Source organism: Monodelphis domestica, chromosome 4, assembly GCF_027887165.1.
Source record: "Monodelphis domestica isolate mMonDom1 chromosome 4, mMonDom1.pri, whole genome shotgun sequence".
Taxonomy (NCBI): Eukaryota; Metazoa; Chordata; class Mammalia; order Didelphimorphia; family Didelphidae; genus Monodelphis; species Monodelphis domestica.
In genome coordinates this window covers 124,109,055-124,125,245 of record NC_077230.1, presented here as the reverse complement: position 1 = coordinate 124,125,245, position 16,191 = coordinate 124,109,055, and the positions used below count along the sequence as shown (strand labels likewise).

The window sequence follows — 16,191 nt, the reverse complement described above, 5'->3', positions numbered from 1 at the left end:
ACTTTATTACTCCCTATTCAAAAATTTCTGATGGCTCCTTACAGCCTGTGGGATAAAGTTCAGCTATGTTACAGTGGAAAGTTCACAAGATACGAATATAAATCCCAGTTCTGACACACTTAACCTACCTGAGTCTCATTTTCCTCCAGTATAAAATGGGAATAATATGTGCACTGAGGAAACTACTTGGTAAATCTTTGAACACTATATAATTGAGTCATTATCTCTTCTTATTCTTGCGTCAGAGTCCTTTGTGCTAAATAGACAGACTGTCTTATCTAGTTCACACCTTTGCTAATATTCTCTCTGCTCAGTCTGGTCTGTATATACCTTCCTATCTGCTTTGTAGAAGATTTCAATTCTTTAAGGCTTAGTTTAAAAATTCCTTTTCAATCAGACTTTCCCTGATCACTCCAATTCATTCATCTCTCCCTTTTCTGAAACTCCTATGTAGAACTTACTGTCTATACCTCACTTAAGGTTGGATTCACGGTCCTTATTTCTCCTCCTTCTTACCAGCTGCCTTGGAAACCTCCACTGGAGGCCCCATTCTCATGCTTACTGACTCAATCCCTAATAACATTATTTTAGGAAGGACCTATGCTTAGCCTCAGTAACAACTGCCATCTAATCTAGTAAAAGTAGATCAAGAATACACAAACGATGTCACTGCTGGAACCAACAGTTATGCAGATCTAGAAAAAGGCTGTCAAACTCAAACAGAACTAATTCTCTGCCAGCAGCATAATGACTTAGAAAACCACATATTAACACTATCTATATTTGACTGTACTTTTATTTATTTTGTTAAATATATTCAAATTACATTTTAATCTGGTTAATGTCTGCATGGCTTGACACTTTTGGTCTAGAAGGATCAATTATCAAGATTTATGAAAGAAAGGAGGCGATCAAAGAAATGGGGTGAGGGAATCTGAATTCATTACAAATAAAAGGAGACTGCTTAAGAAAATGTCATTTACTAAACACTCTATGTGGCTGGTTTTTTTTTCATTTCTATAATATCTTTTTTGAGAAAAATTTACATTTTTCTTATACATATATTGAAAGCATCTTTAAGATGATATAAAAAGTAACAGACTGAGACAAATGATATTCTAACTAGGCCACATCATTACCATCACAAAATTGGCTAAGAGGTACATAGAATATAAGATCTCATTGCTTGTTGATAATGCTACCTTAAGGTTTTTCTCCAGGATGTTAACTTTGGTACACACATTAAAATCATACAAGATTCCAACTTTTTTGATGGCCCTTTGATTATGAATATCCATTAAAGCATAAAGCAGGAATCAAAAGATCACAAATTTAGAGCTGGAATTATAGGCTATGCAGTCAGTCCATCACCTCAGTTTTACAGATGACAAAAATTGGAGCTGAGGGTAGAAGCTGATGTGCCCAAGATCACACAGGTAAGTTGCAAAGCCATAATTTAAGCTCAGGTCCTCTAACTCTAAATCCAGAATCCTTTCCACTTTGATATGCTGCTTCGGCAAAGATGTTTACTAGGAAAAGGTATATATCAATGTCAATGCAAAGTCTCTAGAATGAGATTCATACTCTCTCAGAAGAGCTTAGCCTAACTCTGAATAGCAGAAACTAAGTGAATCAAGAATGCATATTGTCCATGGTCTAAAATGCAGCTAGACAGACAACCAACAGATCTGGTTCATCAATGCATATGTCTTGGATAAATAGTTCAAATGAAGAACAAAATTAGTCCAGAACTGAATCAGAGGAGAGTAAGCTGGACTGCATTTTTAAAATTATACAGCATTTTTAGTGATCCCTTCCCCTCAGCTTCTTCCTAAAACGAAAAACCATCTTTTTTTTTTTAATACCAGTATTTTCCCAGTGATACTACATGGCTGTAAAGTATAGGATATATAGTTTTCAAAGAATTAAAGTTTCAGGTGATCCAAAGAGTAATGGGCAGATGGGCCACAGCATTTTACCTAAGGAGAACTTTGTAAGGGAAGGGGCCTAGAAGATATTATTAGGTTAATGTATGACAGCAAAAGGAGAAAACCCTGTCAGGTAGTAAGAATAAGGGATAACCAATGAGCAGGCTTTGTGTTTTACTGGGACTCATACAAGAATATACAAAAAAAGAGTTTTTTTGCAGAATGAGAATGCATGGATGGATGATTTGCAACCTGAACTGTTAGAAGAAAAATCACTGAGAACTAGAAAGGATTTTAGAGGTCATCGATTACCACACCTTCATTTAAGGCAACCCTCAGTACAGAGATGAATGACTTGTCTGAAGATAAAATCAAGAGATGCATGATATATCAAAATCGGTTTACATTCCTCAAGTATACACCTGCTGAGAAAGTAGGGAAGGAGGCTAGAAATAGGTTAAACATTTATAATGAAAATTGAGGATATTTTCACTGTCTGTTCTCCATTCCTTGAGTTTCCTCCGTCCTCATCTTTACCTCTTGGCTTCCTCCAAGTCCCAATTAAAACTCTGCCTTCTACAAGAAGCTTTTTCCCCAAACTTTTCTTTCAGTTGATTATCTCCCAGTTATCTTGTACTTTTCTTTGCTTGCACATAACTGTTTGCATGTTGGCTCTCTTCAGACTATGAGCTCCTTAACAGCAGGAACTGTTTTTGTTTTTCGTTTTTTTTTTTGCCTTTCTTGTATCACTAGCACCTTAGCCCAGTGCCTGGTATGTAGTAACTAGGAGTACTTATACAATACCTGGCACATTTAATAGGCAATTAATAAATGCTTGTTTTCTGACAACTCAGTAAAAAAACAATAATATTTCTCTCCCTCTACTTTCCCCAAACACCACTAACTACTACTTTCAAGATGAAGAGAAAAAGCATGTGCCATTGTATTTAATCCATGTCTCCTGCTAAATTAGGTTTGCTTCCAAATACTCTGACTTAAGTGAAGGCCCTCATCATCTCAACTCTAGACTATGGGCTGCTTGCTGGTTGGTCTCCCTGCCTCAAGTCTTCTCTCCACTTCAGTAGAGTCACCACTCAGCTGTCAAAAAAATCTTTCTAAGGCATAGGTCTGACCACATCACCACCATCACTGTACATCCCTAAGCAATAAACTCCAGGAGCTCCCTTCAGAATCACACATAAAATCTCTGGTGCCAAAGCCCTTTATAATCTCACATTCTATACCTTTCCGATCTTCTTATAATCCAACCACTCAACCTTCAAGTACTCTTCCTCAATTCAGGAGACATTCCATCCCCTAATTCCAAACGTTTTCACTGACTGTTCCCCACACCTGGAATACTCTTACTCCTCATCTCTGCTTTCTGCCCTTTCCTAGCTTCCTATAAATTCCAGCTAAAATCCCACCTTCTACAAAAAGCCTTTCCTAATCCTCTAAAAATCTAGTACCTTTCCTACGTTGATTCCTTTCAAATTACATAGCTCTATATAATTTGTTTGTATACAGTTGTTTGCATGTTATTTTTCCCCATTAGATTGTGAGCCTATTGAGAGCAGGGACGTCTTCTGCCTTTTTCTGTATCTCCCTCTCTTAGCCTAGCACTTAAATGTTTATTGACAGATTGGCTGACTAAAGGCGCTACGTAAAGTTGGCTTCTCAGTGTCAATTTACAACATTAGAACCAAAATTTAGCTCTTTGCTATCAATATCCTCTCCCAAAGAAATCACTGTGTCAACAATGCTGATTACTCCAAATCTCAAGAAGAAAAGTGTCCAGAAACAAAACTCCGGTCCCCCTCCCTCCCTCAAAACTTTACAGCATGCTTCTGACCCATATTCCTAGCTCAAAGCACACGAAGCCAAGCCTACAAAGACAGGGCGCCTTCCCTGACAACACCGTGACAGACGTGAAGCCGAAAGTTCCACCTAGCACAAACAGGAAATCTGGATATTTCAGATCTCCTACGAGGAAGGGTAGGCTGACACACCCCCCCTAGCCAGACCGAGCAGCGGGAGCAGAGAAGAAAGAAGCGATCCTGCAAGGTCACCCCTTGCACAATCATTAAGCCCAAACCACCCAGAGGAATAAGTTTCGAGTCTCGTGATCGCAGATAAAGGGAAGGAGAGCCTCGGGTCCTGGGGTCGGAAGAAAAGAATCAGGGCAGGCAGGGAGGAAAGAAAGGAGGCGAGGCTTGTGCACCAGTCACAGACGTGACAGCAGCAGGGGCTGGCGCCCAAGACATCCACCCCGAGTCCACTGCCCTCTCTGGACCATTCCCGGGGCCCCAGGGACCTCGAAGCTCAGAGAAAACCCGGTGGCGGGGCAAGCAGGAGGGGAGTGGGGCCGGCGCGTCCACCTCTCCCATTTCTTTCGTCCGCCGCCCCCCGCCTTCGAACCCTCTGCCCAGCTCGCAGACACACCTGGGCTTGAGGGGTTCAGTGCATGCAGGGCCACCCCCAGGGACCCTCCTCCCCTCCTTCTCGGGGCACCCCGTCCCCACAGGTTCCTAGCAGCAAGGGGGAAGCATTCCATACCTCCTGCGGAGCCTGGGGTTCCTGCCCCCGAGGGGGCTCCATGACCCACCCACCCAGGTCCGGGCAGGCGGCTATAATGGACCCGAAATGGGGAGCCGCCGGAGGAAGTCGTTCCTGGCTCAGAGCTGCTACCGGGGTGGAGTGCAAAGAGAAAACTTCCTCCGCCCCCAGACAGACCTCCCCGCCGCCTGGCCCGGCCTGCGCATGCGCATCTGCGCCAGCCCCAGTCCCGGAGCACGTGCTCCGTGCCGGGTTTCCAAGGTTGCCGGGAAGGAACCCTGAGCAGCCGGTTTCAAGTTCATGTTCCGGGCGGCTGCGCCAGCTCTGGAGGGTTTGCCTTAGTAGATCGGCTTCTTGGTCCAAGAGTGGACCGCCTGGGAAATCAGGCGCTCTCACACCCTCCCTGTTGCAAAATAAGGCTGCATTTTGACTTACCAAGGAAGCATTTTTGGAGGGAAGGTGACGCAGTCAAGAAGATTGGACTTCCAGGATCAATTGAAACGGTAACTGAATGACCCTGGACGTGTACTAGACCTCAATGCTAGAAGCGTTCTGCAGTGGAAAGTGTCGGAGTCCGGAGATCTGAGTTCGAATTCTATCTTTATCACTTACTAGCTATGTGACTGGGCAAATCGCTTAACTTCCCCAGGCCTCCGTTTCCTTGTCAATAAAAAGAAGAGATTGGACAAGTGGCCTCCAAGGTAGTTCTATTTTCTAGTTCTATTTCATCCAACCCTGGGATTTTACAAATGTAAGAATAAAGAAGTGGAGGCCAAAGATTCACTGAAGGTAAATGCATAGAGCCTTCTGACTCTAAATCTAGAGGTTTTTTTTTTTCCCCAGCGAAATAGAGCCTTGATTTCATCGTCTGTAAAATGGAATAATTCTTGGACCATCTGCCTGATGGGATTGTGAGGAAAATATCTTGAAAAGTTAAAACACTGCATAAATAGCTTGCTTACTGAGGCCCTTCTACATGAATAGGGGACAGAAAAATTGGCATCACATATATTTAGGATGTTTGACCAGTTCCCTCCCGTTTCCATTTATACTGTGTAGTCTTGGGTTACAAAACAGATCTTGTCTCCAGATGAGAGTCCAGCCTCCAAAAGCACATCAGATGTATCTACCTTTGTGGCAGATTCTAAGAGGTGAAATACTTTGTATTTGTTCTAGTCAGAAGCATCCTAGATAGATGTAAGAAAGAGATTCTTTCCTCTCGAGTCCCTCCCATCTCATTTTTTCCCTTCTCTTTTTTACACTTAGCTCCTTCTGTCCAAGCTGGGGCTAAGATCACAAGAAGTGACTTCTTTCCTCAAAGTTTTGGGAATCTTAGGAGTTTAGAACTGGAAGAGAAATTAGATTTCTCATCTGTAAAATAAGAGGATTGACATAATTGGAGACATGCAAATTAAAGCAACTCTGAGGTTCCACTTGGTACCCATCAGATTGGCAAAGTTGGCAAAAAGGGAAAATGACAAATATTAGTGTGGCTGTGGGAAAACAGATACATTAATGTACTATGGTGGATTGGTGAATTGATCCAGTCACTATACTGTGCATATATACCCAGCAATAATCATTACTAAACCTATACTCCAGAGATATCAAAGAGAAAAAACACCAAATGTACAAAATATTTATAGCAATTCTTTTTATAATGTCAAAGAACCAGACTAAGTAGATGCCCAAAACTTAGGGAATGGCTGAACAAATTATGGTACATTAGTGTGGTGGAATATTATTGCATTATAAGAAATAATGAAAAAGATGGTTGCAAAGAAACTTGGGAAGAGATGTGACTTAATGCTGAATGGAATGAACAAAACTAGGACAACATTTATACAGTGATGACATTGGGTTTTTTAATTTTAATTTTTAAAAATATTTTACATGACACATTTTCTTTCCCTCCCTTCTTCCCTCCCCCCCTCCCAGAGCCAACAAGCAATTCCACTGGGCTATACAAATGTTATAACTTGGTACCTATTTTCATATTATTCATTTTTGCAGTAGAGCAGTCTTTTGAAACCCAAACCCCAAATCATATACCTATATAAACAAGTGATAAGTCATAAGTTTTCCTTCTGTGTTTCTACTCCCACAGTTCTTTCTCTGGACATGGATAACATTCTTTCTCATAAGTCTCTCGGGATTGTCCTGGATCATTGCATTGCTGATAGTAGCAAAGTCCATTACATTCGATTGATCCACAATGTTTCCCTTTCTGTGTACAGTGTCCTTCTGGCTCTGCTCATTTCGCTCTGCATCAGTTCATTGAGGTTCTTCCAGTTCATATAGAAGTCCTCTAGTTCATCATTCCTTTCAGCACAATAGTATTCCATCACCATCAGATACCACAATCTGTTCAGCCATTCCCCAATTGAGGGACACTCCCTCCTTTCCCAATTTTTTGCCACGACAAAGAGTGCGGCTATGAATATTTTTGTATAACCCTTTTTTATTATCTCTTTGGGGTACAAACCTAGTTAGTAGTGGTGTTGCTGGATCAAAGGGCATGCATTCTTTTAAAGTGACAATGTTGTAAAATCAAATAATTTTGAAAGACAAGAATTCTGATGAAAGAAATGAATGACTATGATTCTAGAAGACTGATTATGACACATATTACCCACCTGAAAGAGAAGTGAGGGACACAAGATGCAGAATGAATCATGTATTTTTGAACATGGCTGGTACACAAATTTACTTTCCTTGACTATTGATTTTTGTTACAAGGTTTTTGTTTTCTTTTTTACATAGGAGTTGGGGTAGGAAAGAGAGAAAACAGTTACTTGTTAATTGTAAAAAAATCTTCAGAAATAAATAAAATAAAGAGGTTGGATGAAACATCGCCTTGTCCAACCATTTAATTTGACAGATGCAGAAAATGAGACCAAAAAGAAGAAATGATTTGTTCATCTTCATTGCAATACTAGCATGATACAGAACTGAATATTTTAGAACAGGAAGGATCTTTAGTGATCACCTAGGTCACCCATTCCATTTTAAATATGAAATCAATTGAGGTGCTATAAATCCTAGCTAGTTAGTGGCATAAGCTATACGAGAACCCCATTGTCCAAGGGGATTGGCAGTGACCTCTGGAGTTGTCTCCCACTCCAGCAAGTGACTTGTGAATTTTTCTACTTAGTGTTAAGTAGAGGTGCTTAAATTTTTCATTGATTAATTTAAAAGTTGCTGATTGATAGACAAAGAAAGTTTGATTCACTCTTCACAATTCCAATTTCACTGTCCTTTCTACTGTACCACATTGTCATCCATGATAAACATTTATAATCAGTAACATAAGAAGCAATTATTTCATACTTGTGAAAGAGATGAACTTCACCACTTAAAAGGTTAGTGATGTTAAAAAGTTATTGTTTCTGTTTGTCCAGGCTCAGAGAGCAAAATGGTGGCTCTCAGTCCTGGATCTTTCAGGAACACAATCTGACTGCAAAAAGTTTAATGATGTATGTAAACAAGGACTGGGATAGGATGGAGGGCTGATAAATTTCCCTGAGCTAAGAGATCTATGCTCCACTGTCCGAACTAAGAGATCTGCATGAATCTGTCTTCTGGTCTTGAACACTAATTATCACTCTGACCTCTCTGTGCTGTAATACAAATCCCTGTTCTAGCTCCAGGATCTAAAGCCACTCCAAAACAGTCTTTGGTAAAGGTGAATAGATTAGGTCAGCTGGATAAGGGTGATGACCAGGTAATAGGGTCACCATAGCCTGCAGACAAATGCTTGCAGGGTTGCTGGAGTACAGACAGATCACAGTGTTAGGTTCAGGCTGACTGTCTTCTCAGATTCACACAGGTAGCTTAAAATCAAGATCAGGAACAAAACAGGAACAGAGGGAGGAAGCTGGAAACTGGTCCAAAGGCTCAATTGCTCCTCCCAAGGCAGGCAGTTAACTTCCCAAAAGTCCACTCTCTAAGTTCCCAATCCAACAGGAATTCCCCAGCTTGAAGCCCTTCCTTTATTAGGTTCCCACATTCTTTTGGAACACTTCTTTGAATTCCAGCCAAGATCTTTTTGCTTTGCACCCTATATCTCTTTGCACTTACCTTCCCTCTCACTCTATTCTCACACCTGCTGTGTTCCAGGATACACAATATAGGTGCTAAGTGTGCAGAGAGGTGTCCTAAAGTCCAATTCTATATATAATCTTGATCTTATTGTCTCTTTCCATTTTCTCCAATAGATAGCCCCCCACTCTTCTCCAGACTCTCTAGTCTTTAATCTCTTCTTGTCTACTGGCCATTTCCTGCCACCTACAAACAGTATATCTACTTCATCCTTAAAATGAATAAATAAAATTTAATTTTAAAAAAAAAAGAACCCTCATGTGACCCCACTAGCTATTATAATTTATGTCTCTTCTTCTTCCTGGCTAAATTTGAAAAAGTTACCTTCAATTGGTCACTCTACTTCCTTTCTTTTCACTTGCTTCTGTATCCTTTGTAGTTTGGCTTCTGACCTCATCATTCAATTGGAACTATTCTCTCTAGAGTTAGTAATAATCTCATAATTGTAAAATCTCATGACCTTTTCTCAGACCTCAGTCTTCTTGACCTTTCTGTGGCTTTTGGCAATTTTGATTATTATGTCCTCTTCTTAGGCAACTAAGTGTTACAGTGATACTGAGCCTTGAATTAGAATGATCTGAATTCAAATTCAGTCTCAAATACTTATTAACCATGTTACCCTGGACAAGTTACTTAACCTCTGTCTGCCTTTTATTTTTTAAATTCATTCAGCCAATTTATTTGATTAAATCTCCATGGTGGAAAAGATGCCTTACACTGTATTAAGAGACTTATTTGTACAACTATAACAGAATACAACATTAATTTAAAATCTTTATATGGAAGAAGTTATAGAAGTTTCAAAGAGAATCCATTTAAAGGCTTGCATGGAAGATCATCATGTGATTTCAATAATTAATTCATGATGGATAGCTTCTTCAATGTTTTGAAGTTGATGAAGTTCCCATTGTCTCATACTAGTTGTTTTACATCACACATAGTTTTCTCAACTGTAAAATGGGGATTATAAGAGCACCTACCTCAGGTAGTTGTGATCAAATGAGGTGATATTTGTAAATCACTCAGCACAGTTCCTGGCACATAGTAGTCAGTTAATAAATACTTCTTTCTTTCCTATGTTTTTTTAAACTTTTCTCATTGTTCTTTGATTACCTATCTAATTATTCCTCTGTCTTTTTGTTGGTTCCTCATCTTTGTCATGCCTACTAATTATGGGCATCCCCCAAGGCTTTGTCCTAGACCAGTGATGGTGAACCTTTTAGAGATGGAGTGCTGGGCCCCACACCCCCCTCACCCCAGAGAGGAGAGGGAGAATGAACTCCCATTGGGCTGCTGGGGAAAGGGATGGGGAAAGTGAGGAATGCCCTTAGGCCTATGAAGAGGAGGAGCAGAGCTGCTCCATCCCAATCTCTCTAGCTTTCTAGTAAGGAACTTTGGCAGATGACTACAAGCATGCCCACAGTGAAGGCTCTGTGTGCCCTTTTTGGCATATGTACTACAGGTTCACCATCATGGTCCTAGACTCTCTGCTATTTCTATAGTATATCACTTGGTGACCTTATTAGCATCTATGACTTCAAGTATCACCTCAAAGCAGATAAAATGCTGAGATCCATTGGTTTAACTCTGGGTCTCTTGTGAGCTCTAACCACACATCTTCATAACTCAACATGTCCAAAAGGAAACTCATTATCTTTTCCCCCAAACCCTCCTCTCTGCCCACCTTTTTTACTATCACCATCATCCCAGTTACTCAGGCTCTCAACTCAGTGATATCTTTGACTCTTCTCTCACATTCACCCCATATATCCAGGTTGCTGACAAGTCTCATTGTTTCTACCTTCACTTCATCTTTTTTATATGTCATTGCTCTATTTACACAGCTCCCAAACAGTACAGATCCTTAGCACCTCTCATCAGAAGCGTGGCAATTGACTCTTAATTGGCTTCCCTATATCAAGTCACTCTTTAATCCCAATTCATCCTTCTTGGCTATCAAAGTAATTTTTCTAGAGTAGATCTGACCATGTAACTCAAATTTTCTAATGGTTCTCTATTATCTCTCTATACATGCACACATCCTTGCCTATTTAATATATATCTTTGCAAGCATTTAACCAACATTAGGGGTCCAGTCTGTGGCAATGATATCCTCTTTCTCTGGACCAAACTTCAAGAAATGTTATATAGCCATATTCTTGTCCTACTTGGCAATACAAACTAATTGTTCTGCAATTTAGTTATGACAACCCTCTGTTCTTCATTAGTGATAATGGTATATATCCCAAGTTTGTGGCAACATAGGATTGCAGTATGACTACTGTTCAGAGGGGCTATAGATTCAGAAACATAAAACTAGGTTCTCACCTTTGACAAGCTAGCAATATAGTTGGGGAGACAAAATTATAATATATGAATGAACTAGTGAACAAAACAATACAATGTTTAATTAATTAGTACACTGCAGTGCTATGTAAGTATGTAGAAATTTTGAGAAGAGGGAGATTACTGAGGGCTAGAGTAATAGCGACTAACATTTAAAAAGTGCTTACTATGTGCTAAGCACTATTCTAAGTACTTTATAATTATTATTTCACAATAATCCTAGGAGGTAGATGCTATTATTATCTCCATTTTAGTTAAGGAAACTGAGATAAAGGAGTTAAGTGACTTGCCCAAAGTCACACAACTAGTATTTGAAGCCAGATTTAAAATCAAATCTTCCTGACTTCAGAGTAAAGGTACAACTGATGGAGGAGGTGGGACTAGAGCTAAACCTCAAAGGGTCAGAAGAACCTAGATAGGAGGAAGGAATGGAGAAGAAGGTACAAAATAGATCATATCCTAGGTTAGGGGAAAAGTATAAGTGACCATATAGAGGCTAAAATGCAGAATTGTTGTTGTTCAATTGTGTCCAATTCTTGATGACTCCATTCAGGGTTTTCTTGGCAAAGATACTGAAGTAGTTTACCATTTCCTTCTACAGCGCATTTTACAGATGAGGAAACCGAGGCAAACAAGGTTAAATGACTTACCCAGGGCCACCCAACTGGTAAGTGTTAAGGCCAGATTTATAATCTCAGGAAGATGACTCTTCCTGATTGCAAGCTGGGTACTTGGTCCACTGGGCCACCTTGTTGCCCCTAATGAGGAGAATATAGACCACAAATACACTGCTCTCCCTCATTTCCTTTTATTTCCCCCCAAAATCACTGCTTTGATTTTCTCCCCCACAAAAGGTTATTTCCTTAATAAATAACTTCATAAAATAACTTAAATGGGATTTACTTTACAATCCTAAAGAATAAGAATCATTTGGGTGTTTAATATTTCCAAAGAAGCAAGAAAGAGGAAACAAAGGAAAATGACTGCCAATGACATCATTTCATATGTGTACTTGCCTCTCCCTCTCCCTTTTCTTCCCTAATAAAAATTGTGTCCTACCAGGCTTCAGAGACTCATTCAAGCTAAGGATATTAGTTTTGTCAAACTAGACCTGAGCACTTACACACCAATTGGGCATACCCTGTAGCCTGACTCCCCATGTGGAGGGCCCCAACACAATATTTTGGCCTAAAGGCAAGAAGTGGATTGTTCTTTTGATTTTTTAAAAAAACTTGTACCTCTGTCTTAGAATCAATACTGTGTATAGGTTCCAAGGTAGAAAGGCAGTAAAGAGTAGGCCATGGGGGGGGGATAAGTGACTTGCCCTAGGTCACACATTGAGGAAGTATCTGAGGTCAAATTTGAACCCAGGACCTCTGGTCTCTAGGCCTGACTCTCAATCCACATTACCTAACTGCCTCTGATTATGTTTTTTTTCCAAGAAAGACTTTATTGCTCTCTTTTGTTTTTATATCACCTTCCTTCTGGAATATGTCCTTCCCCTCTTTCCTGCCCAATGAACCATCTCTGGTAACAAATTAAAAAGAGGTAGGATGGAAAAGCAGTTCAATAACACTAATGTATCAATGGAGTCTGACACCACTGCATATGCAATATTTCATATCCGCAGTTCCTAGTTCCACAAAGTATAAAAAGGTACATTTTCTTTTTTTTTTCTGTAGCCAAACTTGACCATTAGCTAAGTATGTCATTAAAAATATTTTTCCTTTTCTCTTAGAAAATCTCATGGAATATTTGTAGAAAAATATGGAAGAAGGCTGCCCAATTAGGCTCCACACCTTCTGTTCCCCCTCCCCCCCCAAGTTTCACTCAGCATCATGTTGATGTTCATTTTTTTAAACCTTCTGTCAGAATCAATACCATGTATTGGGTCTAAGACAGAAGAGCAGTAAGAGCTAGGCCATGGGGGTTAAGTGACTTGACTAGGGTCACACAGCTAGTAAGTATCTGAGGTCAGATTTGAACCCAGGACCTCCCATCTCTATCCACTGAGCCACCTAGCTGCTCCTTCATTTGGAACTTTTTACCTGCATTTTGGAAAAGGTTCAGGTAGACAAGGCTAGGAACTAGGAGTGTTGGATTCTGGCCCCAAGTCCTCCACCATACGTAGATCCTTTAGGTAGACATCCAACCTCTTCAGGTCTAAGTATCATCATTTGATACCATGAGGACATCCAGACTAGAGCATTTATCAGTTATGATGTCCACTGCTATTAAATACAAGGAGCCTTAACTCACGCTGTCCCTCTCCAGCCTCCCGGCACACAGTCCCTGTGCTCCAGCCCGGCCAGACCATCGTCCTCTCTGACCTGGCTCTGTGAAATGGGGCTAAAACCCAAAGAACGCTGACTCGAGTCAGAACCTGTGTGCGAATCCTGGGTCTCCACCACATACTACCTGTGTGATGGCAGGTAAAAATACCCTCATGGGGCCTCAGTTGGGGGATCATATGAGATCAGAGACTTCTTGCAAACGTGGGATTATAAAAAAATGTAGAAAAAAGTGCAAGCATTTAAACATCTGGCTACTTATTAGAATGGCCACCAGATGGCAAACCGACAGGACTGCTTCTAGATGGAACACAAAATGTGTGAGCTTTAGTAGCATATGACTGCAGTAAGATTTGGGGGACATCTTGACTTGGCCAGGTTTGCTCCCCAAAGAGCAAAACTAAAATGTACTGAGGACATTTCAGACTTACCCATAATTTATAATTTTAGATTGCTGATTGCAGCAGAAATAGAATGTGGTCCACATTTATTGGAACTGAGAGAAGTTCAAGTACTTCATTTGTTGATCAGTCAATAAACATTTACGAAGTGCCTAGGTACTTATTTATTATCATTTGTATTTTTATGTATATTATATATGTGATATATATTTTTGTTGTGTGCCAGATGCTATATTAAGCTCTGGAGATACAAAAAAAAAAAGGGAAAAGACAGTCCCTACTTTCAGTTAGCTGGCTTGGGTTCAAATTCTGATTTTAGCATTTGTCATTCATGCCATATGGAACAAGTCACTGCACATTCTAGGTTGTAGTTTCTTCATCTTTAAAATGAGGCTATTGGATCAGGTGATTCCTAAGATCTCTTCTAATGTTACATTTGCATGATCTAAGGACATTTAAAAAATGGGAACCTTTTTCCAAAACCATCAGCCACCAGTATGTTGTTAACATACAACAATCTATCTATCTATCTATCTATCTATCTATCTATCTATCTATCTATCTATCTATCTATCTACCTACCTGTCTGTCTATCCATCCATCCGTCCGTCTCTCTCTCTCTCTTTCTCTCTCTCTCTCTCTCTCTCTCTGACTGTCTATCTGTCTCTATCTATCCATCTATTTATGTCTGCCTGTTTGTCTGTCTGTCTGTCTATCTATCTATCTATCTATCATCTATCTATCTGTCTATCTATCTATCTATCTATCTACCTACCTGTCTGTCTATCCATCCATCCGTCCGTCTCTCTCTCTCTCTTTCTCTCTCTCTCTCTCTCTCTCTCTGACTGTCTATCTGTCTCTATCTATCCATCTATTTATGTCTGCCTGTTTGTCTGTCTGTCTGTCTATCTATCTATCTATCTATCATCTATCTATCTGTCTATCTATCTATCTATCTATCTATCTATCTGTCTGTCTGTCTGTCTGTCTGTCTGTCTGTCTGTCTGTCTGCCTGCCTGTCTGTCTATCTATCTATCTATCTATCTATCTATCTATCTATCTATCTATCTATCTATCTATCTATCTGTCTGTCTGTCTGTCTGTCTGTCTGTCTGTCTGTCTGTCTATCTATCTATTCATCTGTCCATCTATCTGTCTATCTATCTATCTATCTATCTATCTATCTATCTATCTATCCATCTATCTAATCCTATGTATCAGCATTGAAAGAATTGAAATAAAGCCAGTGGGTCAGATTGCTTGGGAATAATTAACACTGTACATATTCTGTTCTTCCTTTACATCTCCAGCCTCATAGAACCTAAGGATGTTGTAGCTACAAGGGACCTTGGAGATCATCTAGTAACATCCTATGTTTTACAATAACCTAAGAGGAGAATTAGATGCCCAGGGTCATAGAGTTTGTGACAGATTGGGGATTAAAATCCATCCCTCCTGATCCTCCGTCATTCTACTATACCAAATTGCCTTTTCTCTCCCTTTGGTCTCCCTAGACTACTTATTTCTCCCTGAGCATTTTATGGTTTGCTTATAATATTCCCTCTGGCTAAGATGGCCCCTGCCCTTCCTTCTCTGAGTTCTACTCCTTCTTTAAGACTCATTTCAAATGTGTGATAGAACTAGCTTTTTTTCCTCTAGTACCCATCATAGGGAGGTTTTAACTAAAATACAAAATGGTACCCAAAGGAGATAGTTGACCTCAACTTTCCAGATGTAGCTTCCTGGATGTCTACAGAAGCCTAATGAAGTCCTAGCCACTTTGAGTCTTGACCTCTCACTCTATTGTAAAGACATTATAATAATAACAACATCATTTTAATAGTACCTACTATGTATAGGGGAGGGGGTGCACTTTACAAATATTATCTCATTTGATTCTCACAATCCTAGTAGGTAGGTGCTCTTATTTATCCCCATTTAAAATTTTTTAAAATTGTTTTTTATTTATTTTTATTTTCTCAGATATGGAAACAGAGACAAACAGGAATATAGTTACTTGCCCAGGTCATAGAGATAGCAAATGTCTGACAGGATTTGAAATCAAATCTTCCTGATTCCAGGCCCAGTGCTTTATCCATCATGCCACTCAGAGGATCAGATTTGTTTCCATGAGGATGTGAGGGAGGCTAGGTCTACAAAAGCTGAAGACAAGTACTGCTGTATCCTTTCTGCATAGCCTTGTAGTGTTAGGACAAAGAAAACCTCCTTTATTAAATGTTTCGTGACTTACAAGTTCCTCATTTTGTCCCCAAATTGAACCTGAACTAAGAGAGTGCTGGCCTTCAACAAATCCCTACCTCTCCCATGAGGTTTTACTTCACTGCCCCAGCCTTTCAACTTTCAACTATCATCTCTACTATTCATTTTCTACTTAACTTATGCTACATCTAATTGCTAGTCACCCTTTTATTTGTCCTGCCTTTCCAACTGGATAGTAAATACTTTGAAAGTAGGGTCTTCAAATTTTTATATACTGGGTACCTATTACACTATCTTATACATATTATATAGTCAATAAATATTTAATGATGATAACAATATAGATAA

At 39.8% G+C, this 16,191-nt stretch overlaps 1 protein-coding gene across 1 annotated transcript in view; it reads right to left on the bottom strand.

Annotated features, from left to right (window-relative positions):
- Positions 1–4,692, bottom strand: part of CCDC93 (coiled-coil domain containing 93) — a 113,592-nt gene extending 108,900 nt beyond the window's left edge. Inside the window, exon 1 of the mRNA XM_007494070.3 lies at positions 4,485–4,692. Coding sequence (XP_007494132.2) covers positions 4,485–4,526 — 42 coding nt within the window. The 5' untranslated portion in view covers positions 4,527–4,692. The remainder of the gene's footprint in view (positions 1–4,484) is intronic.
- Between the last annotated feature and the right edge of the window lie 11,499 nt (positions 4,693–16,191).